At 55.8% G+C, this 22917-nt stretch overlaps 1 protein-coding gene across 2 annotated transcripts in view; it reads right to left on the reverse strand.

Moving 5' to 3' along the window:
- The window catches only part of AGAP3 (ArfGAP with GTPase domain, ankyrin repeat and PH domain 3), a 111635-nt gene that overhangs the window by 20720 nt on the left and 67998 nt on the right, over nucleotides 1-22917 (reverse strand). For both annotated transcript variants that reach the window (XM_059866877.1, XM_059866790.1), the window contains exons 10-11: nucleotides 19472-19576; nucleotides 14716-14878 (exon numbers count right to left, since the gene is read on the reverse strand). In XM_059866877.1, the coding sequence (XP_059722860.1) occupies nucleotides 14716-14878; nucleotides 19472-19576 (268 nt within the window). The remainder of the gene's footprint in view (nucleotides 1-14715; nucleotides 14879-19471; nucleotides 19577-22917) is intronic.

A 22917-nucleotide genomic window follows, 5' to 3' on the forward strand; every position in this document is an offset into this window, starting at 1 on the left:
AAACAAAATGGTTCTGACAGGGAGCACACACCCTCCCATTCAGTCTGCAGGCAACCTGCCACAGAGGACAGTGGCCCCAGGGATCCCTCTGCACCTGCCCACCACCAGCCCCCTGCCACGCTCCCCTCAGGCCATTCTGCTCCAGCCACTGCAGAGCAAGTGCTCTGGGAGCTCGGGGCTGAGAGAAGGGGCCCTGTCCCTATTACAAAGCTACTTCTCCTCCTTCCCTGCCCGGAGGCACAGACACTGAGCTGGGACTCTCACTGCAGCCCACCTGGCCGTGGCCCAGGGCAGGGCCACCAACAGCTCCAGATGCTGCACACCCACATCTCCAGCCCTGCAGCCATGATGAAGCTGGGCTGTGAGGAACCACTGGTCTGATGGGACTGCTCCAAGTGGGAGCCTTCCACAGAAGCAGATGAACACCTGTGGAAGCAGGTCCTCAGTGGGAGCTGTGCAGCCAGGACAGCTCTTCCTGTGGGAAACCACATTCACTTGACTCTCATGGATCCCAGCACAGCTGAGGTGGAAGAGAGCTCTGGCATCATCCTGTACAGCCTGGGTCAAGCAGAGCTCCCCAGAGCCAGTGGTCCTGGACTGTCTCTGATGAGTCTGGAGCATGTCTAAGGAGGGAGATGCCATAACCTCCCTGGGCAACCTATCCCTGTGCTGTGCCACCCTCTACAAAGAGCAGAGCCCCACAAAACCCCATGTGAAGCCCCAGAGCTCATACATAAATGTATGTTTCTGTCCTTGTTGTTTCCATGAAAACCCAAGTGTTGCTATTTAGATGTGTAGCATAGCCAGGGCTGCTGAGTGTCTGACAGGACAGCTCAGGAGTCCAAACAGCCCCTCCAAAGGCACGTGCTGAAAGAAGGGGTGACGTGGCCACCAGCCCAGCACTAGGCATGGCTGCCACCCACTGTCGTCACCACCACCACCACCACCATCATCACAGCCACCACTCCTTCATCACCAGCATGGCATGTACCTCCCACCTCCTCCTCCCTGTGCCCATCCTGCACAAAATGCCCTTTCCCTGCAGGGCAGTGCAGGGACGCCCTGCGAGCCCCCCTGCCAGCAGTGCTGATGGAGGGCTTGCTGGGACACGGCTCCCTGCACCTGAGCTACCAGGACCCTGCACCCCAAAGTGCCAGGCCCTGTGACCTGCACCCTGTGCTCCCACCAGCCTGACCCCAAGCTGCCAGGACCTTCCTCGCAGAGCCCCTCCACGCTGTCTGCCTCCAGCCTGGCTGCTGCATGTTCCCCCTCCCTCCCTCCCCTTGTTCAGCACCACAGAAACACGTGTAAAACCATGACACTGACTTTGCCTCTAATTAGCCCTTAATTTACAAGACACACTCGGAAGGGTAATTAGCTGGCGCTCCGCTCCTGACTGCTGCATCCATCTCCTCTCTGCCTCCTCGTGGGAGGGAGCCTGCTGCTGCTGAGGCAGGGACAACGCTGCTCTCTTGGGATTGGGATGAGCTTGGTCCTGGGAATGGTGCTGCTGGGCTGGGCTGGGCTGGGCTGGGCTGGGCTGGGCTGGGCTGGGCTGGGCTGGGCTGGATGGGCTGGATGGGATGGGATGGGCTGGGCTGGGCTGGGCTGGGCTGGGCTGGGCTGGGATGGGCTGGGCTGGGCTGGGCTGGGCTGGGCTGGGCTGGGCTGGGCTGGGCTGGGCTGGGCTGGGCTGGGCTAGGATAGGCTGGGCTGGGCTGGGCTGGGCTGGGCTGGGCTGGGCTGGGCTAGGCTGGAAGGGCTGGGCTGGATGGGATGGGATGCTCAGAGCTCAGACAGTGTCTGCCATCACCAAGCCCCAAGTACTCCCAGCCTTGGTTATGGCCACAGCCACAGAGCAGAGGAAGGTGAAGAAGGGAGAGCAGAACCAGAGGGCCCAGGAGAAGCTCCTCCTGCAGAGGGGAAAGTCCTGCAGGACCCTAGGGAGTGCAGATGTGACCCCTGCTCCCTCACCCAGCCAGGCCAGGAGCCCCAGCCCATCAGGACATGCCCTTTCATCACCCTTCTGAGGAGCAGCACAGGCTGACATGAATGCCAGTGTTCCATTCTGAAAGAAGGAGCAGCTTCCATCAGCCTCTGCAGCCCCTCCAAGCTCCCTGCACCTCTCTCCAGCTGCCTGGAGTCATCCAGCTGTGGGGGAACTCCCTCTCAGCCCAGCCCCTGCCCACTCACAGACCTTGCACTGTGCAGCTGTGGCCTCTCCCAGGGACCTGCTGGGTGCTCTCAGCAAGGCCAGAGCTCTCAGGAATTGCATCCCTTTGGGAGTGACACCCTGGCAGCTGCTGGATATGTTCCCTGTCCATGGGGTAAGTGACAGGTGACATGCAAACACTACCTGCCTCTGGGCCAACGCCTGCAGGACTGAACCCCCAAACTGCTGACTGCTCCCCAAGTCCCTCTCCCAGTCAGTTTCCTCAAGCCCCCCAAAAGAGACTCACACGGCTCCCTGGTGCATTTTCAGTACAGCCCAGCTGATGATGTGGCACTGGATGGAAAATGACCTAAAACCAGAAAGGCCTTTTCCCAGGCATGACATGTGGCAGCCCAGATGCTTCACCTGGATCAGAGAAAACCAGGAATTCCTCATGAGGGTGTGGCTGACCAGGGAACAGGATAAAGGGGAGTCAGCCAAAAGTGCACCGGAAGTCGGGAAGGAGATAATTTGCAGAGTCACTTGAGGATCTTTTTAGGATCTCTTTAATATTTTCAAGAGCAATTTGGCAAAATAAAACACAGGGTCTGTGATATTTCCTGGATATATATATTGGATACTGCCACCAGGCCCTTACAGTGTGGAGGAAACCAATTTTGGCACAGGGAATGGGCTATGCTGAATTTTAAGGAGGCCCCAGCTGGAGAGCCCTTTTGGGCTCCCCCTGGTTTCATGGCCAAGAACAGGGCAGGTCTTTCTCTGGAGTGCCAGGCCTGCTCCCTCACAGGCAGAGGGACATTGCTGCTGCAGCACGGGGCAGAGAACTGTCAGTGTGTGGCTCAGGATGGTCATGGAGGTGCTCCAGGATGGGTGGGGACACCCTGGCATGGAGCAAACCCTGTGTTCTCTGGTACTGCAGAGGCCAACAGCACAGTGGAGATTAATGCTATTAACTGTCTGCCAAACAGTGTCCCCAGGAGTCATCAGTCACTCTGCCCCTCAGCCACTTGTTGCCAACATGTCGTCATTTATTCCAAATAAAAACCAGGATTATTGTGAGTCACCTTAGCACACTGGCTCCCCAGAGCCTGGCTGGAGCCTGCAGGTGACCACAGCTCAAAGCCTCCCCAAAAGCTACAGCAACTCAGGACCCTGAGCAGGACTGAACACAGCTCCAGCTAGTGGGACACCTCCACTCCCAGAAACCAACGGGCTCTTGGAGGGAGGTGAGAGCCAAGGAGCCTGCCAGAGCTGCCTGCCTGTGAAACCCTGCTGGGGAGGACACAGCTCAGCCCCCATGTCAACGAGCCAGCAGCTGCCGTGGCAGGAAGGTGGCTGTCCTGGGAGCCCCAGTGGCTGCTGTTCCCAGAGCCACCTGTGCCCCAGAGCCTGTCCAGAGTCAGGAGCCTCTGTCAGGCCGGGTTTCTAAATGAAGCACTGCATGCTGTTACCTGGTCATTGCTGGGTCCTTCCTCCTGAACAGCTTCCATGAGTCCCAAACACACGGGCTGGCTCCCAGACACCAGGAGCCCCAGGATGCAGATGTGTCATTTGAAAGACATCACCCTCTGGGCTCTTCTTGGGAGCTGACCCCATGCTGAGCACCCACAGAGCTCCCAGGCACGGTGGGGCATGTTCTGGGGTGACAGACAGACAGACAGACAGACAGACAGACAGACAGACAGACAGACAGGTGTTCCTCCCAGCTCTGCCAACACTGAACGCCTGTGTGGAATCACTGATCCAAACTGGGCGACTGAGGATTCCCAGCCCAGCTCCGTGGCAGGGCCATCAGGATCTGCCAGCTTGCACACAGCAGGAGCCATTGCCTTGCACTGGGCCTCACAGATGCTCTGACACAAGGAATCTCCCTCCTCTCTCAGTGCTGCCCTTGCACAGCATGGCTTTGGACATCTGCACATGCTAAGTACCTCAGTGACATCCCAGCTCCTACCAAAGCTGACTCGTGGTGGGTACAAACCATCAGGACAGGAAACAGCATGGTGCCAGTGTCTGTGGGACAGCTGAGAACCCGGGCTGGCTGTGCCAGCAGGGTGGGGAGGGCTGGCCATGACACTTCCCATTCCCCAGCCAGAGCTCCAGGACACACAGGAGGAGCCAATGCTTCTCCACCCAACCACCAATGCAGCTCTGGGTTAGAGGGTGACTGACCCCTGTGCAGCCTTACAGGGCCCAACAGCCTGGGGAAGCCTGGCAATGGGCACCTCAGTGACACTGCCCCCAAAATCCTGCACCAGGACACTCTGCCAGCCCGGGCACTGAGGGAAGCTCAGCTCCTCTGTCTGTCTCCAGCCTGAGCTATGCCCCAAGCCCCCCCAGAGCCCACGCTGCCAGCTGAGGCACCCCACGCCCCCGTGGAGCAGCTCCACGGCCAGGGAAGGTGAGCTCTGCAAGGGAGAGGCAGATTCCTGGAACAGCAATGGCACACCTGGAGCAGGGAGTGGCCAGAGGAGCCCCCAGGCTTTGCTGCACAGCACAAACTCACATCACAGGTCTGTCACTCCTGCCTGAACAGTGACGGATCTGTCAGAAAATCTGAGCCTGACTTGAATGTTGCCGGTGCCAGAGAGATCACAGTGGTGCTGGGGAAGTGGTTCCAGTGGTTAATTGCCTTTCCTGCTGAAATCTGGGCCTTATTTCTGGCCTGAGTCGTGTTCCTTCTGCCACTGTCCCTGGATCCTGGTACATTTTAGCTGATAAAGACCTCTCTCACCAAATTTCTGTTCCTATACAGGTATTTACAGGTGGTGTTGTAATTACCTCTTAACCTTTTCTCTGGTAAGTTAAATATATTGAGCTCATTGAACCTTCCTACAAGGTGATTCTGAGAGCAGTTCCTGGTTTTTACAGCCTTTTCTGTCCATCATTTTTAGTCTCATCCTGTAGACACATAAATCCTTTAACCTGAGCTCTGTGGAAGTCCTCTCCGCCTCAAAACTCACTGTTACCATCCACACATGAAAAAGACCTTGACCACATCTTCTACAATTCCTGAATTAAATAATTCAGCCTTGCTGATTCCAACATGTCCACATCTCCTACCTGCTGTTTAATTTGCTGCCTAATTACAGCTGGAATATGAAGAATTCATCATTCTGTGCTGAGATACATCATCTTGCCTCTTCCCAAACACCAATGCTCACTGAACACTTTGCTTTTTTCCTTATTAACCATTCTATTATTCCCACACAGTAATGAAAGAATGCTGGGGTTAGGATTCATTAGTTCCTAATACACTTGAAAAAAACCTTTTCACTGTCTGTAACTCTACTGGTTCCTGTTCTGCATCCCCTCGTGCAGGCATGGCAGTGCAGGCTCCTGTGCCAGCCAAGGTGGAAGGCGAGCTGGGAAATGAGCTCCTGGGACTGGATCCATCACTTTCATTTGTATGTTTTGTGGAAACCCCATGGAACATGAACAGTTGAGGATTAGAGACTTGGTGAGATACATGAGCAGTGACTGTTCTTGTGGCTCTCAGGCTGAACCACTGTCACAGGGTGACACAGCCACCTAAGGAGTGGCCACCCAGCACTGGGCAAAGATGAGTCTTCGGCATGGAATGGTGGTGAAGGAGACCAAGACAGAGAGTGCCAGGGAGGACATTGGAGCTGCCCTGTGCTCAGCACCTGGAGCAGGAACTGAGACACGAGCAGAGTTTTTGCCAAGTAAAGAAGCTGTGAGAGTGAGGAAAGAGGTCTTCCTCTGGGAGAAGGGAACAGAAGTGAAGTGAAAGACTTGTGCAGATGTCCCCAAAATGGGGCAGGCAGTGTAAGTGTCCCCATCAGCTGAGACACCCCTGTCCCCACAGAGAAAGAGATGGGGGTTGCCCCAGCAGTTGTGCTGTGCTGGTGCTCTCACTTCATCAGTGACTTTGTTCCTAAATCCCTCATCACCACCATTTGTCAAATGTTATTTAACTTCCTCCCTAGATGTGGTGGGCACGGAGTGTGACACGGGGCAGCGCAAGGCTGCCCTGAGAGCCCAGAGCAAATGGTGACACAGCCTTTGTGTGGCTGCAGCCAGTGAATCTGGAATGCAAGGAACTGGAGCACTTCCCATGAAGCCAGGATGGTCACTTTGTGGGCTGCTCACAATTCATCACTGCAGGGCCAGGAGCACTGGCACAGGAGCCTCCTCCAGCTGGCTGTGCCAGGCCACACCAGTGCCACAGCCTCCTCTGGCTGCAGCTGCCAGCTCCTGCTCAGCACCTACCCATTACTTTATCAGGTTGCAGTTAATTTTATCACTTTTCAGACACACACAGAGACAGCTGCACAAACCACAGCAGCACCAGCAGCCAGCTCCTTCCTCCCGCTCCTGCCCCTTCTCACTACTGGGACAGAGAACAAACAGCTCACATCTCCTCTCCACCAAGATATTTTTAAGCAGTTCAACCTTCCTTTTAACTTTTTGGTATCCAGTAAAATATTCTTTAAAAACTCCTAATTACACTTCACTTTTTATTTCCCTGTTAAAGTTTCTTCTCCCAAAAGATCTGGCACGTAATTGCTTCCAGCTTGGTGAAATTGGCTCCGACACATTTTTGTGTGCATGTGTCCATGCATGTGTTTGCACAGACTACTCTCTTTGTGACCTGAATGTTACTCTGCCTGGACACCAGCACAATACAGCCAAGTCACCTTTACGAAGGCACTACTGAATTTAGTTTGGTGACTGTCTGAAGTGGGGGTAACAGTGGTGTTCTCCTTGGGAGCTGCTCTGCTGTTTGGAACCAGCTTTCAGAAAGCCCATGGAAGCTTTAGTGCAACTTCATAAGGTCCCTCAGTGTCTCTACTAGATTAGTATCATTTACTCTCCAACACGTTACAAAGAATTATCTCAGAGAAGCAAGGTGCTTGGGATGAGCAGCAGAAGCAGAGGAAGGAAGCAGGGTCTGTGTTCCAGATCACTCTCCTGGTCTGTGACTGTGAAGAGGAATCCTGATGGTCCCTGCAGGAACCTGGAACGAGCTGCAGGAAATCTGCAAGGAACACTGTCTAAAACACAACCCAGAAGAGATCCCTGAGATGGCAGTGGGAGACAGACAGGCAGCACTGACATGGATCCCCCTCTGTGCGGAGATGGAGCAGGAACCTGGCTCAGAGACACAACTGCAGGAGGGAAGGCAGCAGAGCCAGAACCTTCTGCACTTGCAGAGGAGGGTGGATCTGGACCAGCACTGGTGACTGATGAAGAACAGCCCCTGTTCTCCCCCAAGTGCAACTGGGAAAGGGCCATCTGGGGATGCTGGAATTGCTGTATTTTCCTGCATAACTCCTGTTTCTAGAGCTATTCACTCACACAAGGCTTTATCCACCCCTGCCTGCTTTGTCCACAGAGGCTGCTTGGTGTGCAGCAGCACAACCTCCTGGGGTGCATAAATTCCAGGGGATGGAGCAAGCCCTGCTCTGTCTGGAGAACAGGATGGCTCTGCCCCTTGCCTGCTAGTGATGAGCTCTCCCACTGCTCTGGGACAGCTCCCTGTCCAGCAGCACAGAGCAGAGCCCAGCAAAGGCCCTGTGTGCTGATGGCAGAGGGACTCACTGCTGGAGCCGCTGCCTGCGGCCAGGACTGAGCTGGGGCTGTGTGACAGCAAGAGTAGGACTTTGTGGCCTGTAACAAGCCACTCCCTGGCCCTGCTCCCTCCTGCAGCACAAGCCTGGGCTGTATGGATGAGAAAGCTTGGTTTGCTGGAGAAGGCTCCCAGTCCACTTTGGAGAGCACTGGCCACTCCTCCAGCCCAGCCCTCCCTGGCAGCACCAGGCAAGTCATTTACACTGAGATTTTCACAGGTGGCCACTAATTACACCCTCGTAGCTTTTCCAGGTGCCCCATGCAAGGAACCTGAGCCAGATGTCCCAGAATTGAGGATGCTGAGAGCTACAGCTGCAGCCCCCTCCCTGGCTGCCCTGTGCCCACCTGGCTGCCCTGGACACCTTGGCCAGCCCTGGGCAGGGCTCTGATCACCGTGGCACGCTGCTGCCTTGTGCTTCTCCCTCCCTGCTCCTCTCCTCCTTCCTTTCTCCAAGGCCTTTTCCCTGCTCAGCCCTGCACTGCACGGCTCCTTAGTGATCTGGTAAGGAATATCAACTCCCAGTAATTATCTCTAATTAGGGTTAGTGATTACACTGTTGGGTCGGAGAAAATCAGGCTCTGCTTTCCCACTGGGGAGGGCAAGTAGAGCTGGGCTGTGGAGGGGGGAAGCACCAGCAGCTCCCTTCGTGCTCAGATCCCCTCCATGAACCTCTCCCTGCCTGCACAGCTCTGGAGCTGCCTGTTCCAAGGGCAGGAGCCATTCTGACCCAGCAGGATCTGAACTCAGCCTTCTGTCCAGCACTAGAACCAGGCACCAAGGACTGCTGGTCCTGTCCTGCCTCGTGTCATCCCACCTGGCTGCAGCCATGCTCGTCCTCTTCCCACGGAGTCCTGACAATTTCCAGCTTCTACTCAATGCAAAACTTTAAACCAGCAGCTCAAGCCTCACATTTGGATTCATCCTCCACCTTCAGACATGCAGATAAACATTCGTAAGAGGTTACTGTATGACTGTAATGGTGAATGTATAATATTTATAATATACATATGAATTTGCAGTATTTTATACATGATTCATGATGCAAAATATTAATTACAGATAAATTTTCGTAAATCTCTCATCTCAGCTTCATCTTCAGACTACAAACAACCCGTTAACCTATTATTGGGAAGGGCAGAAGTCCCACACTGACAGACCCTCACCCTCTTCCTTTCAGCTCAGCATGCCCATGTCTGAGTTACAGAATCCCAGTCTGGTTTGGGTCAGAAGTGACCTCAAAGATCATCCACCTGCAGTCCCTGCCCCGGCCCTTGGCTGAACACAGTGACTAACACTGGACTTTCACAGTCTGACTCTACAGAAAGCCAAGTGAGCACACAGCTGGAGGGAGGGAGGGAGGGAGGGAGGGAGGGAGGGGTGTCCCCACAGCTGGCACAGAACCAGCTGTGCATGAGCACTGCCCCATCCCAAGCAGTCCCTCAGGCTGGGGGGCACTGGGGGCCCTGCTCTGGCTTTCCCTCTGCTGCCCAGCTCCCAAGGAGCACAACAAAGAGCACAGTGGATGGGATCCCACCGCTGAGCAGAGCACAGAGCACAGAGCACACACGGCGGCCGTGGAGCCACTCGTGTGCAGCCGTGGGACTACGGGCCAATCCCAGGGACACCAGAGTCCATCCAGCCTTCCCTGACAAGTGTGGAGCACAGGTGTAACTTGGGATGCTCCTGGTCACACGCCAGGGCAGGGTGACCTGAGCTGCTGGTGGGAGGGGAAGCAAAACCAACTTTGTTTCAGAAGTCAGAGCTGAGCTTTCCCTCCTGAGTCTCCATTTCCATTCTTTTGTATGAGATTAATGACCCTGCTCTGACCTGAAGAATCTGTTGTGCAGCCACAACCAGGAGAAAGGCAGGAGATGATCCACCAGCCTCCTCTCTGCCATGACCTGCACCACCCTGCTCTCACTGCTCTTCTTCCCTCAATGTCATTGTCCCCCACGGCGAGCAGCGGTGTGCCAGGGAAACAGGTTTTCCCTTTTCTTTGTTAATTCTTCCCTCATTACATTTGAAATTCCACAATCAGTGTGCACTGTAATTGTCGAATTTGATGCTAATGATTAATGAATTAAACATGGATCCATCAATTAGTCCTCGGAGAATAATTCTGCATAAAGCAGCGGATAATGTAATTACAGTAACAAAGATAATGAGATGTTAACATCGACGGAGCCCGACGTGACATGATCACAGCAGGCTCAGCAACCCCGGCCTGGGGGAGCCAATCCCTCACTCTGCAGAGGAAGAGCATCGGGGGGCACGGGCCTGGCGGGGGGGCCCTGCCAGCGCGGCGCTCCCCGGCACCGGCACCGGCACCGCACCCGCCAGCGCTCCCGGCCACCCGGCCCCGAGGCCACCACGGAGCTGCCAGGGTCAGCAGGGACCCAGAGAGGGTCCAAAGCTGCTGGAGACCCACACCATGCCCTGCCATGCTGTTTGCAGGGGCTGAGGCCAGCACAGGCTCCCTCCCACCACCGCACCCGCACAGAGGCCCAGGGACAGGCACGCTGCCACTCCCTGTGCACCGACGGCTCCCTGGCCTGGGCTGTGAGCCAGGAGTGGGTGCCAGCACACAGAACTCGGCCCAGGGACAGCTGGACCCTCGTCACCTCAGAGCAAACAGGAACATCAACAAGCCCTGCACCCCAAGCAGTGCCTCCCCCCACCGCACACTCCGGAAAACGCTCTCCCTGGAGGAGATGTGGGAGTGATGCTGCAGAAGCAGGAGGAGGAAGAGGACTCACGCTGGCACTGGCCCCAACACACGTGTCAGACCATGCAGATTGTTCCTCGGGCTGAAGGGAACTGACCAGCAGCAGTCCCCACCCAAAACCCTCTGGAGCTAAAGCTCACAACTCCGTGCTGAGTCTGGCTGGCCTGTCCTGCTCAGCCTGCCCTGCGCTGAGGACACGGCTGCCATCTGCTCTCTGGCACCACATCCCACAGGAGACTCACTGTCCTCAGCTGGAGAATCCCCTATGAGCCCCCCAGAGCGGAGCAGAACCTCCCCCTTCAGCCTGCTCTCTTCACTCTAGTGCTCTGCTCCCCCACCTTTGTTTCCTTCAGTCCCATGCCTGTCTGCTGCTGGAAACACCTCCAATTGCTGCCTGCAACCATCTCTGCACTGCTGCAGTCTCTTCCTGCACTTCTCTTCACTTCCCACTCCAAGGCAGGCTTCCTAGTGCTCAGCTCTCACAGCCTCTGCCATCCCCGAGCTGCAGAGCCAGCTGCTGTGCTCTGTGCGTGGCTGTGCTCTGCACAAACTGTCACAGGTGTCACAGACCACGGGTCCAGCACCTCCCTGTCCAGCTGCCCTTTGCCAACACTCTGGAGCAGGTCCCTACAAACCTCTGTGAAGCAAGAACCGAGGGCTCAGCTGGGCTGGGGCGAGGCTCTTGTGCCGACTGACACTGTCCCTTGTGCCACCATCTTTCCTCCCTCACTGAAGTCCCTTTCCATCCCAGCTGCACTTTGATATGAGCTGCCCTCATTCCTCGAGCCAGAAAAGTGATGCAGCACAGACAAGGCCAGGTGAACCTGAGGAACCATAGCAAGGATGCACCTGGGGGCCGTGAGGGAGAGGGCAAGAGAAGAGACATTCCAGCGGGAAGAGGAGCAGCAGGGATTTGAAGGAGACACCTGACCCACCAGTGTCACACCTCCAGTGAACACCTGCCTTCAGGCCACAGCACCTGTGAGCTCTGGCAGGAGATCTGCTCATCCCTTTCCTGCCCTCTCCAGCCCAACTACTGTAGTGCCATCTCCTGCCATTGGCCAGGACACCTTCTATGGGACCAGGCTGCTCCAAGAGCTGTCCAAACTGGCCCTGGACACTTCCAGCGATGGGGCAGCCTCAGCTCCTCTGGCCATCCAGTGCCAGGACCTCACCACCCTCACATGGAAGAACTTCCTAATATCCAATCTAAACCTCCCCTCCTGAAGTAAAACATCATTCTCCCTTGTCCTGTCACTCCAGGCCCGTGTCCAAGCTCCCTCTCCAGCTTCAGGCACTGGAGGGGCTCCCTGGTCTTCCCAGGTTAACACCTCCAGCTCTCTCAGCCCATCTCTGGAGGAGAGGGCTGCAGCCCTTGGAGCATCTCCATGGCCTCCTCTGGACAATGAGAACGCATCCGACCCAAAATAAAACCAAGCTTAAGGACAGTGAAGTTGCCTTCTTGAATGGTTGAAATACTGGGCCACAGAGCCCCCAGTGGTTTCACAAACACAAGTCCCTTCCTCATTCCTGCTGTATTTAGCTTGAAGCTGTCTATACCTGCTTTGGAGTTATTCTGAATCCTCACCAGAGCATTGCTCTCATGTATTTCATCTACATACAGGGCAAGGTGAGACTTCCTTTTTTTCTTCTTCTCCCCTCTACGTCCTTGGTCTTTCGTCACCCCAGGAAAGGACAGTGCAGTGGACATCAGCCAGCACAGTCACTCACCTTTGCAGAGTTCAGGTCACACAGGAACCACAGACACTTGCTCTGAACTCTAACCACGGGCCACCTGGCTTTGCCCAGAGACTCCTGGGGCAAGACAACAAATCCCTCATGTCTCCAAGGTTCGTGTCCTCTGAAGATTAACTTGTGACTGACAAAGAACTGCAGACTTTGAAGTGCTTCTTCTCCAGTTCCCAAAACATGTGTCAGATGAGAGATGCCCAGTGGATCCAGTGTCAGTCTCATCCACAGTCCCAAAGGTGGCAAAACTGTGAGGTCACTGCTAATTTGAAGCCAGGCAGATTCTCCTCAACCCTAAATCCAGCCCATGGCATTGCACAGGGATAAGAGCACATCACCTCAGACAGTCTGCGTCCCATCAGTGCCCTTGGTGACTGCATCCACTGCTACTGGCCTTGGAGGCATCAGAGAGAGATTAAAAAGTTCCTCAGAAAAGCCTTTACTGGTTGTGTACCAGACAAGAAGCATTTCTGACACTGCAGGCACAGCCTGAGCCAAGGCAGGACACACCCCTAGGGGTAAAGCTGCTGTCCTGGTGCTGAGCCCTGCGTGGCCACACCTGCTCTGGGCAGCCCAGAGCACTGCTCTGCTCGAGGCCCAGGGCAGAGAGCCAGCAGGGGATGCCAGAGCCACAGACCCTGCGTGGCAGTGACCACTGTACCACAGGGTCCCACCCTGCACACACACCCAGCAGCAGCCCAAGCTGCACTGAAGCACAGCTCGTGAACAGAAAACTGTCTCATTCTGAAGGCTCAGGCAGTGCTGAGTCCAACTGCTCACCAGACAAACTATTCCAACATTCATTTCCCCCCTGCCAGGAACCTGCTCCTCCTCTCCTGTGCCACTGCTCTAGCTCCAGCCCCACGCTCTGAGCCTGCCCCAGCCCCGTGGCCCAGATTGCAGGGGGTCTCTCACACCACACTGCCTCCTTGGCACTGGCTTCCAGCAGCAGGGATCCAGGTACAGGTACATCCCAGGTACATCCCCATCCTGCTCCTGGGCAGGCTGGCCAGCAGGGATTAGTAATCCAGGTACTTCCCAGCCTGCTCCTGTGCCCAGCAGGACTGAGAGCACTGCTGGAAGTAGGATATGGCACTAGGTGAGCAGCTGGTTTGACATCAGCAGAAGCTCCTCTGTGGTTTCAATCCTTCCCCCAGCTCTGACACCTCTGCTAAGTCAGAGCTCAGACAAGGCACCTCTGACAGGCAGGCAGAGAAGTGTCCCTGTCCAGAGTCAGAACTGTCCCCTGCCAGGGAACAGAGTGTGGGTGGTGGTGGTGAAAGAATGTCAGTGTACAGTGGAGAGCCAAGGCAAGGAACAGGCAGAGTGGCACAGCCCTGGTCAGGACTGACAGTTTATCCACAGATGACTTCTGACATGTCAAGAACAGCAGTCTGGGTGTTACTGTGCCCCATTCCCTGTCCGTGTCCCTGAGCGTGTGATGCCAAGGACTCCAGCAGCTCCTGCCCCTCACCCCAGCTGCATCCCACCTCCCCTCAGCCCCAGGACACTCTGAAGCACTGTGCTGACAGCACCTGACCATGGGGCAGAGCCAGGGCACAGAGCAGGAATGGACCAGATGGGGATGTGCCACCCAAGCTCACCCTGAGTGCTGGATTTGGAGGGATTTCTGTGACAGCAGCACCACCAGCACTCCCTCAGCATCCCAAACAGAGCCTTTTCCACAACCCATGCACCAGACTGTGCCAGCAGCTAGATGGGAAGAAGGCAGGTGGGAACTGCCCACCCTGGCAAGGACACCAGCCCCAAGGATGCAGAAAAGGCTCTGGGAAATGTGGGCAGGATGATCCCAGGTTCAGCAGTTCCCCCTGGCAGGGTGAGAACCTCCCATGGCAGCAGCAGCAAGGAGGAGCATGGCAGGGACTCTGTGAGAGGAGGAGTGTGACAGGAACTCTGTGAGAGGCCAGAGGGGCAGCCAGCCTCCAGTCTCACCTCACCCCACTCTGGGGCAACTCTTCAGTGAGCACACAGAGTGGTGATCCCAAACCAGATCTTCACCATTTCTCCAGGGAAAGGTAAGGAGGAAAGAGGGTCCCAGAACCAGAAAGAAACAGAACACAACTTGTCAGGAACCAAGAGCCTTGGGATTTCCTTTGGTTTAGGGAGCAGCAGCTTCGACCACGTGTAGCAGCTCACCAGCCTCAACACTGTCTTCAGGGTGAGGAAATTCCTCAGGGGTTCACACTGCCAGTTAAACCCCTTGACATTCTTCTGTCCTGGACACCAACCAGCACAAAATCCTAACAGGATTACCTCTTACCTGTAAAATCCTAAAAGGATGACCCAGGGAGCTCACCTGGGACCTGCACAGAAATGCTAACGCCCACCAAAGGGAGTCCCTGAAAACAACACTCCAGAAGGGGTTCTGTCACCAGCTCAGCAAACCCAAGGGCTGCTGGGGCATGGTGGAGGGACAGCTGCTGGCCCTGTGGCACCCACACCAGCTCCTACCTGTGCCTGCTGCCAGCTGCGAGCTGCTCCTCTCCTTGGCCAGCCCGTTGGCCTTGGGGCTGGCGCTGGGCGCTGCCGTGGCCCGGGGCAGCCGCTTGCCCGGCACCTTCACCGTGGTCCGCAGCAGATCGATCTCCTTGCCGTGCACGTTCTGCATGTAGTCCTGCAGCAGAGGCACAAGGGTGGGGGATCAGCCCTGCCCCAGCCACACAGCTCAGCTCCCCCAGGCCCAGAGTCAGCGCTAAGCCCTGCTGGATGCCAGCACAAGCCCATTTGGGAAAGCATGGCTGCGCATCAGAGACCAGATGGAGCCAAAGGACACAGAGGTGGCCAGCACTTCTTCCTCCCTGCCATCCCTTGTTTAATCTCAGCACTCAACTGCAACAGCATATGATATGATATATGATATGATTTATATAACATAACATAACATAAGTACAGCATAAGCAATGGGATACCTAAACATTCCCTCTCAGGTCACAGCTGGGGTAAGAGAAACCCAAAACAACAGAACTCAGGTAACTCTTGCTCATTCACCTGCAGAGCTTCCTGTTATTCAAAACTTGGTGCTTCCACCATTTCTTCTGGCAGACAATTCATTACACAACCAAAAGCCCATGTGCAGACTGTAACTATCACTCTGCCCAGCCTTCCAAGAGCATCTCAGATTTCAGTCAGAACAAGGGTGCAGACTCCCAATCTCTCCTGAGCATTGTGTCCCTTCCTGGGCCTCCCACCCTCCCTGCCCCTGGGGCCCCATGGTTCTTTCCCAGCCCTCTCTGATGTGGCCAGCTCTTCCTCAGGCTTGTGCCCTCAGAAGGGGAAGACTCTTGTTACAGGGGGGAACTGTAGGTCAGATCCCGAGGGAGCAGGGACCAACACTGGAGCTCAAGGCTCTGGGAGGAACAGGAGCTGGAGACTACATCCCTGGGCTCCTCTGCTGCCATCAAGAGAGGAGCCACAGCTGTCCAGGGAGGAGAGCTTGTGGCTGCTGCAGGGGGCTTGGGTTTACTCCAGTTCACAAGGAGGTCACCAAAAAGATTAACTCAGAGATGGTCCCTGTCTGCTTCCACATCCAAGAAGATAAACACAAGAACAAGCTCAGTTTAAGAGCAACAATCCTCCCATCCTGGACCCGAAAGCAGGTGACAGGGGCTGCACAGGCCATGCTCTGTGCTCTCAGGTAGCTATTTGCAAGGGTCATAGTGTCCCCACAGCACCTTCTCACCTTGGTGTGAACTGCTCTCTTCCCACTGACCCCCTGCAGGCAGCCTGCCCCCAGAGCCCCCCCGGGCCCGGGGCAGCACAGCCCCCACGCTCCCGGGCAGCCTGGCCTCAAGCCTTGGCACTCCCCAGCCAGCACCCTGGGCGACTGACACAGCCCAAGCAGGCCGAGCTGCTCCCAGCTGGGTGCAGAGCTGGTGCCAGCCCTGGGCAGGACCCTCGGAGGGCTGGAGGATTTTCCCTCACTCAGCACAAGTGCCGCGGTCGCCGGCTGCCTGCCGGAGCGAGCGGTCACTGCCGCTCGCTTTTATTACCCACCATAAAACTGCAATTTCTTCCCAAGCCTCCTCGCTAATTACCCAGCCAGTTCTCTCATTTCATTTTATTACTGGAATTAACAACGAGTTCAAAGCGTGGAAAGCTATTAAGATGTGTGATTAAGCCACATTCAATTAGTTTCTACAAACAATTTAATTGATGTTGCAGATAGAATTAACAGAAGGTGATTGTGTGAATGGCTCCACTGGCTGCAAAATGGGAGCTGCTTCCCTGGCTCTGTGCAGCGCGGCCGGCGAGCCTGGGCTCAGCCACGCACCTTCCCAGCAGCAGAATTCTCTCCAAGGCTTTGGGCAAGTGATGGGAAACGGCACCAGGCTCTTCACACAACTTGTTCTTCTCCTTTCACTGAACACACTTACAGAAAGGTAGAACATAGATGCAACAAGGAAAGCTCTGCTGAATCCTGGGATGAGGCTCCCAGCACTCCTGCCTCCATTTCCAGGCACCCTGCTTGTCCCTGGAACCACCAACTGCTCTGGTGCAGAAGCAGAGGTGGCACCTCAGGGGAGAGCCACCACTGCCCCACAGCTCCCAAGCATGAGTCTGGGCTGTGGTCAAGGCAGATTTGCTTCCATCAGGGAAGCAATTCCAGGGCCAGGCCCAGCTCACCACCACGTGTTTTGCCAACTGCGAGTGAAAACCCAGAGTTTACACCTGACTCCTGCTGAGGAATCTTTCAAGTTGGGCTGGAGGTACCACGATCCAGACCCAGAAATAGGCTGAGTGATGAACTCCCAAAAACAGATGAAGGGCTCCACCAGGAAGCTTTGGTTGGTAAAATCAGCACTGCCAGAGTCAGGTCCTGACCTCCATCCAGTGGGGCATGGACACACCTGGCCAGATGTGCACTGGCAGAGAAATAAATTCGGGCTGCTGATCTCTGAGGTCCTGACACCACCCCAAGAGGGACAGGGAGAGAATGTAACAGAGATGAAAGAGAACACAAGCCAGGAACTGCCCTGACTCATGCCAAGGAACAGCCACTGGGAACACAAAAAGAGCACAAAATTGCTCTGGGAAACTGAACATCCTGATGGACAGGGAAGACCCCCTTCCTGCAAGGCTCAGTCTGCTCTCAGGGACCCCTCTGCTGCATCCAGAATTCCACCATCCCCCAGACACATGGCAGCACAGGCAGGGAAGAAGCTGGGACTTCCCATCCCAGGGCAAGAACTGGATGCTGCAAGTCCCCTCGGCTGACACTCTGTGGTTTGCTTTGGCCCACAGCTCCCCCACCCCGTGCCAGCCAGCCTGGGATCTGCTGCTGCCACACTGAAGGGATTGAAGAGCACGTGCCCATCCTTGGGAACACAGGTTTGCTCCATCCCTAACGTGCTCTGCTTGTGTCACCCTGTGAACGGACATGGGAGCTTTGCCTCGGGCCACAGAGCACAAATCCATCACAGCACCTCCTGATTCCCTCTGGAGGATGGGGAGGAGAAGATACAATGGGACACCCTCCTCTGGACTACCTCCTCCTCCTGCATCTACCCCTTCCAAGCAGGCTGTACAGCAGGTACCAGAGGGAAAGGGAGGCAGGAAGGCTTTGTGGGTCACACTGCCAAAACTGCAGTAGGCAGTGGGACACGATGCTGGGTGCCAGGGTGCTTCCCCAGCTCCTAGGCAGGTGGTGCCACGGGCAGCACACAGAACCCCAGCCTTGGGGCAGACAGGCTGGGCAGCCCATGCTCTGTGCAATCCACCCTCACTGTAGGTAAACATCCAGCAATACAACTCCTATCTCAGGGGCAAGGTTCAGAGCTCCTTGTGGAAACCAGGCAGGAGAGGCCAGCTGGCATCACCCTCAGCAACAGTGGATCACCAGTGGCACCAGCTGGAAGCAAACCAGATTTTTTCCCAGGGCAACACAGTAATGAAATGAAACACTGAAGTGCAGGATGGAAAGCAAGTGGCATCAATCTCGATCACCCCCTGAGGAAGGAATGGTGAAAAAGGGAGAGAAACCTGGTGTGTGGCAGCAGCAGCATCTGAGAGTAGCTAAGCAATAGCCCAGAAATTGCTCTCCCTCCAGAGCTGATGGTAATAGCATGGCAATTTCCACGGTGGAAATGTGATAAGCCCATACACACGGATGCACAGGTGAGCACACACACAGAGAAGGCAGCAGCACCCACTCCCTCCTGGCTTGGTGATCTGAAGACCAAAAACTGGGGTTGCAAAGTTAGAGAATTGACAAGTACGTCATAGTATGGGGATTGAGAACTCTAAGAAAAAGCTCTAACAAATTAGAGAAAAGAAATGCAATGGTTGGGTCTCCAGTTCAAGGACAGGAGGGTCCAGGAGCTCTGGAGCTGGATAACTGAGCAGGGTAAACCCTGGAGTGATGGTGCAGGGTGAGTAATGAGGAGAAAGACTCTGAGGCTCGGGACACTCCAATACCCCACATCTGAGGAGATCAGGGACACACTGAGGGCCTGGAAACATCCACAACAGCTGCAGCACCTTGTTCTTCTCCTTGCAGCCCCCTAAACCACTGTGTGACCCCCAGCCACTGTCCGTCTGTCTGTCCTGTGGCAGCAGGCCCTTGGCAGAGGTGCTGGGCCTGTGTCACAGGTGTGTCTGTCGGTGGCTGCTGCTGCAGCAGCAAACTGTGCTCCAGAGGGAACGGGGAGAAGCCATTAGCCCCACAGTGGGGAGGCGACAGAGACGGATGGGGCGGCAGCTGCGCGCCCGAGCCGAGCGAGCGGCACCAGCCCGCTCCGAGGGCAGCGCGCTCGGCAGGCTCTGCACAGCCACCTCTCTCCATTACCCAACGCCTAGCAGCCAGGAAAATCATTGCACACCCAAATGGCAGTCAGATACAGCTGCAAGGAGTTCTCTGCCTGCTCCTCACCCTGCTTTAAAGGACTGAGCAGGCAAACAGGAGAGAACTGCAGCTCACGGTGTAACCCTGCACAGAGCATGCTTCCGCCAGCCAAGCACTGAACAAACAGCCTGCAGGAGACAGGCTCCTCCAGACCTGGTGAAAACCAGGTCTGCTGAAAATGCTGCCTGGGAGGTGGCCAACACTGAGCTCCTGCGCAGGGCAGAGCCCAGAACTTCCATCTGCTGTCAAACTCTTCCCCAGCCCCTCTCTGCCATGATGGCTGCTGCAAGAGCACTGCAGCAGCAGCCACAGCGTGGAGGACACTGCTCTGTCCCACCCTGCTCCTCTACTCAGCCCAATACTCACGTGCAGGCTGGGGTGGTAGGTGAGGACCCCATTGTCACACAGCGTCACGTACTTCTTCTTCCACTCCTTATTGAGGGACTTGCCACTGCGTTTGAGGAGAATGCCCTAAAAGAGAAGAGCCACGCGTCTCAGGTGATGTTTGATCCTCATGCACCTCATGCTCCACTCCAGCACTGCCCCTTGGAGACTGGTCTTTGAGAAGAAACGACGAGCAGACTCAAGAAAACATCCTCTAGGTCGGCTTTCCCACATTCCCTGGGCTGCACTCTTTCCTCACCAACCCCCAGTCCCCACAGACAGCCCCCTCCCTTTCAGGGATAAGGGTTTCCACATGTCAGTGCCAATGTTCAGGTCCTCTGAAGGACCCATCACATCCTCTGATGTCCCAAACCACCCACTCTTCCCATGCTGAAGGGCAGTGCCCACACAGGGCAGGAGCCAGCCTCCCCACCAGAGACACAGACTGCTCCCAGACCTTCTCCCACCACCCAAAGTGCAGAGGGATGGTCAAGGCAGGGAAAACTGGGGACAGGCAGGGGCCAATTCAGAAACAACACTCCAAATACAGGTCTCCCAAGGGATGCACATTTTCTCACCTACTTATGATTCTGAGAGCTGTCAAACAGAGTAGGGATGGACACATCCCAGGAGGGAGTGCAGGTCCTGGGCAGCTGAGAGTCAGGGTCATCCCCTTTTCTCATCAGGATTTTACCTGGGACCCACCCTGCTGTCGCTGGCACCACACACTGCCAGGGCCAGGAAATGATGGCACTCAGATAACCCAGACCTAACTCCATGGATCTGAACCAAAGCTCACAGCACAACCCTCATCCTCTCCTCATTCGTTTTTGCCTCCCCAAGAAATCTACCTCCAGCAGCAATTTATTATGTACCAGGTAAGGACAAAGGTGGACAGGGAGAAGGAAGCTGGGGCAAGACACCAGGTGCAAGGGCTCTGGAGCAGGGAGAGCACATCAAGCACTCTGTCAGCAGGGAGGGAAGCACGGCATGGGGGACAAAAGGAGGAATGAGTAACAAAGTCTGGGAAAAAGCTGGCTCTACCGACTGTCAGGCCTGGCCCCTCTGAAAGTGCTGTCTGGACAGACACCCAGACTGCCTGCTCCTAACTTGGCAAAAATCTGGGCCCTGGGCCAGCCCCTCCTCAGAAACCTGGGCAGAAAGTCTCAGCCCTGCCAGCCCTGGCATATTTGGGGGCCCCGTCCCAGTGCCTGGAGACTGAGCTGCTGCTCCTGCACGGTGCAAAGGCCCAGCACAAAGTGGTGGGGGGACAGCACTGCCAGACGGGAGCGTGAAATCAGCAATAAATGGTGCACAACAGGCAAAGTCCCTGGGACCACTGCAGCTCGGTGCTCCCAGCAAACAGTGGGAAAAGGAGCTGCCCTCCACACATGCAGGGATGGAACAGCAAAGCAGAGTGGCTGGGGCAAAGCTGTGTGTGGGCAGGATCAGATCCCTTGTTGGGATCTGACCCCTGGCCCTCAAGAGCTCAGAGGACATGAGCTGAAGGACTCAGGCAGAGTCACAAGGTGCTGATGAGAACAGGGCATGGAATGTGGCAGCTGGCTGACAGCTCCTGCTCTGCCAAGGGCTGCCAGGGGGCAAGCAACAACCCCTGGAATCAAAGCAGGAGAGGAGAGGAGGAGAGGAGGAGGAGGAGGAGGAGGAGGAGGAGGAGGAGGAGGAGGAGGAGGAGGAGGACTATCTGATGGCAGGAGCGACTGTGCTGACAAGTGTTTTTAGCTTTCTGTCCGGCCTTTAACTGAGCAACAACTCTCCTCAACACCAGTTGTACAAAACCCATAGAGGCAGCAGTGAATGCAATGAGAACTAGTCAAGTGCAAGGTCTCAAAACACGTCCATGTCTGAGAACAAGCATGGTTATAAATGGCAAATCTGTGTCCAACAGGACTTACAGAGGTCCAGCCAACCTGCATCTGATTCAGGCTAGTTCCTCAACGTCTTGATCAAATGAACTCCAAGAAAACATAAAACCAGAAAACCTAAAGGGAATGTTGCAACTGCGTGGTGTAAATCAGTGCAGTGACTGGCCCTTAACCCCAGCTGCCTCCTGCCACTGGGCAAACTGAGCTGCTGAGGACAGCAGGCACAATCCTGCTCAGGGGCAGGTGGCAGGACCCTGCAGTGGGCTGTCAGGGCTGGTCCTGCACAGGGACTGGGTGGGAGCTGCCCACGTGTGAGCTCTTGGGCTGGATGTGCCACCTCTGAGTAGCTTTTCCTCTGTGGGAAAGGTGCCTCAGTCTGGCAGCACTTGTTGGGCCAGACAGGGCAGACAGTGCCCACCTGAGGTACTGTCACAGAAAGGCAGAGCTGCAGGAGTGCTGGGAGGTCAGCTCGGCCCTCCCTCCCTCCTTGGGCAGGCTCAGCTGCACCACGGCACCCCAGCCTCTTCACAACACCTGCACTGATGGACACTGGGCATGCCCAGCCGAGACGGGATCCTGATGTGCCTGCACCTCCCAGATGAGACAGCAGCCATGCCATGCCATGCCATGCCATGCCATGCCATGCCATGCCATGCCATGCCATGCCATGCCATGCCATGCCATGCCATGCCATGGGCAGGACAGCAGCCTGGGTCCTGTGTGCCATCCTCCCACACACAGCCAGCAGTACCTGTGCTGCCTGTGGTTCTGGACCCACCCAAAATCATCCTCTCTAACACCACAGCTGGGCCACACATTTCCCACACAGCGTACGAAAATGATTGTTCCTCCTCCCACACAAAGCCAGTTTAACATCCACAGCTCACCCAGGTAAATGGTGAATTCTCTGTAATTCAGAACATTTGCTTGGTATCTTTCAAACAAATCTGCTCTAGACTGGGCTGAAGTTACAGATCTTACTCAAAGTCACTGTGTGGAATTCTCTGGCTTCTGAGCGTGACAATTCCCTCTGGACACAGTGATCTCTTCTGGGCACGTAATGATCCCTGCTGGGCATAATGATCCCCTTTCTTGCCCTAAACCCAGCTCAGTTCCACAGTCTGACCCTGACCCTACAGCATCCTTCAGTGCAGCTCCTCTCCTCCCCTCACTGGGACTCCAAGCTGACGCTACAAAACACCCACTTGAGCACTGCCAGCCTGCCCCAGACACACGCTGCCTGCAGAGAACAGCTCAGCTGCAGTCAGATCAGCCTCAAACCTGCAACTCGGCCAACTGAAGCACAACCAGACTGAGAGCAGGAAAGGAGGGCCCGGCACTACAGCCCCTTTGTGCAAGGCAGAAGGAACAGAGCTCCAGAAGGGAGAAGGACCCAGGCTGAGTGGCCGTGCTGCTGCCCACGAGCCTCCCAGGCAGGCTCCTGGTGCCCGAGAGCCCTGTGCCAGCACACACAGCTGCTCCCCAACCTCCCCGTGCACCTCCTGGGAGAGCTGCAGGCAGGACCTTTCCCCAGGTCCCTCC

This window comes from Haemorhous mexicanus, chromosome 1 (genome assembly GCF_027477595.1).
Source record: "Haemorhous mexicanus isolate bHaeMex1 chromosome 1, bHaeMex1.pri, whole genome shotgun sequence".
NCBI classification, from domain to species: domain Eukaryota; kingdom Metazoa; phylum Chordata; class Aves; order Passeriformes; family Fringillidae; genus Haemorhous; species Haemorhous mexicanus.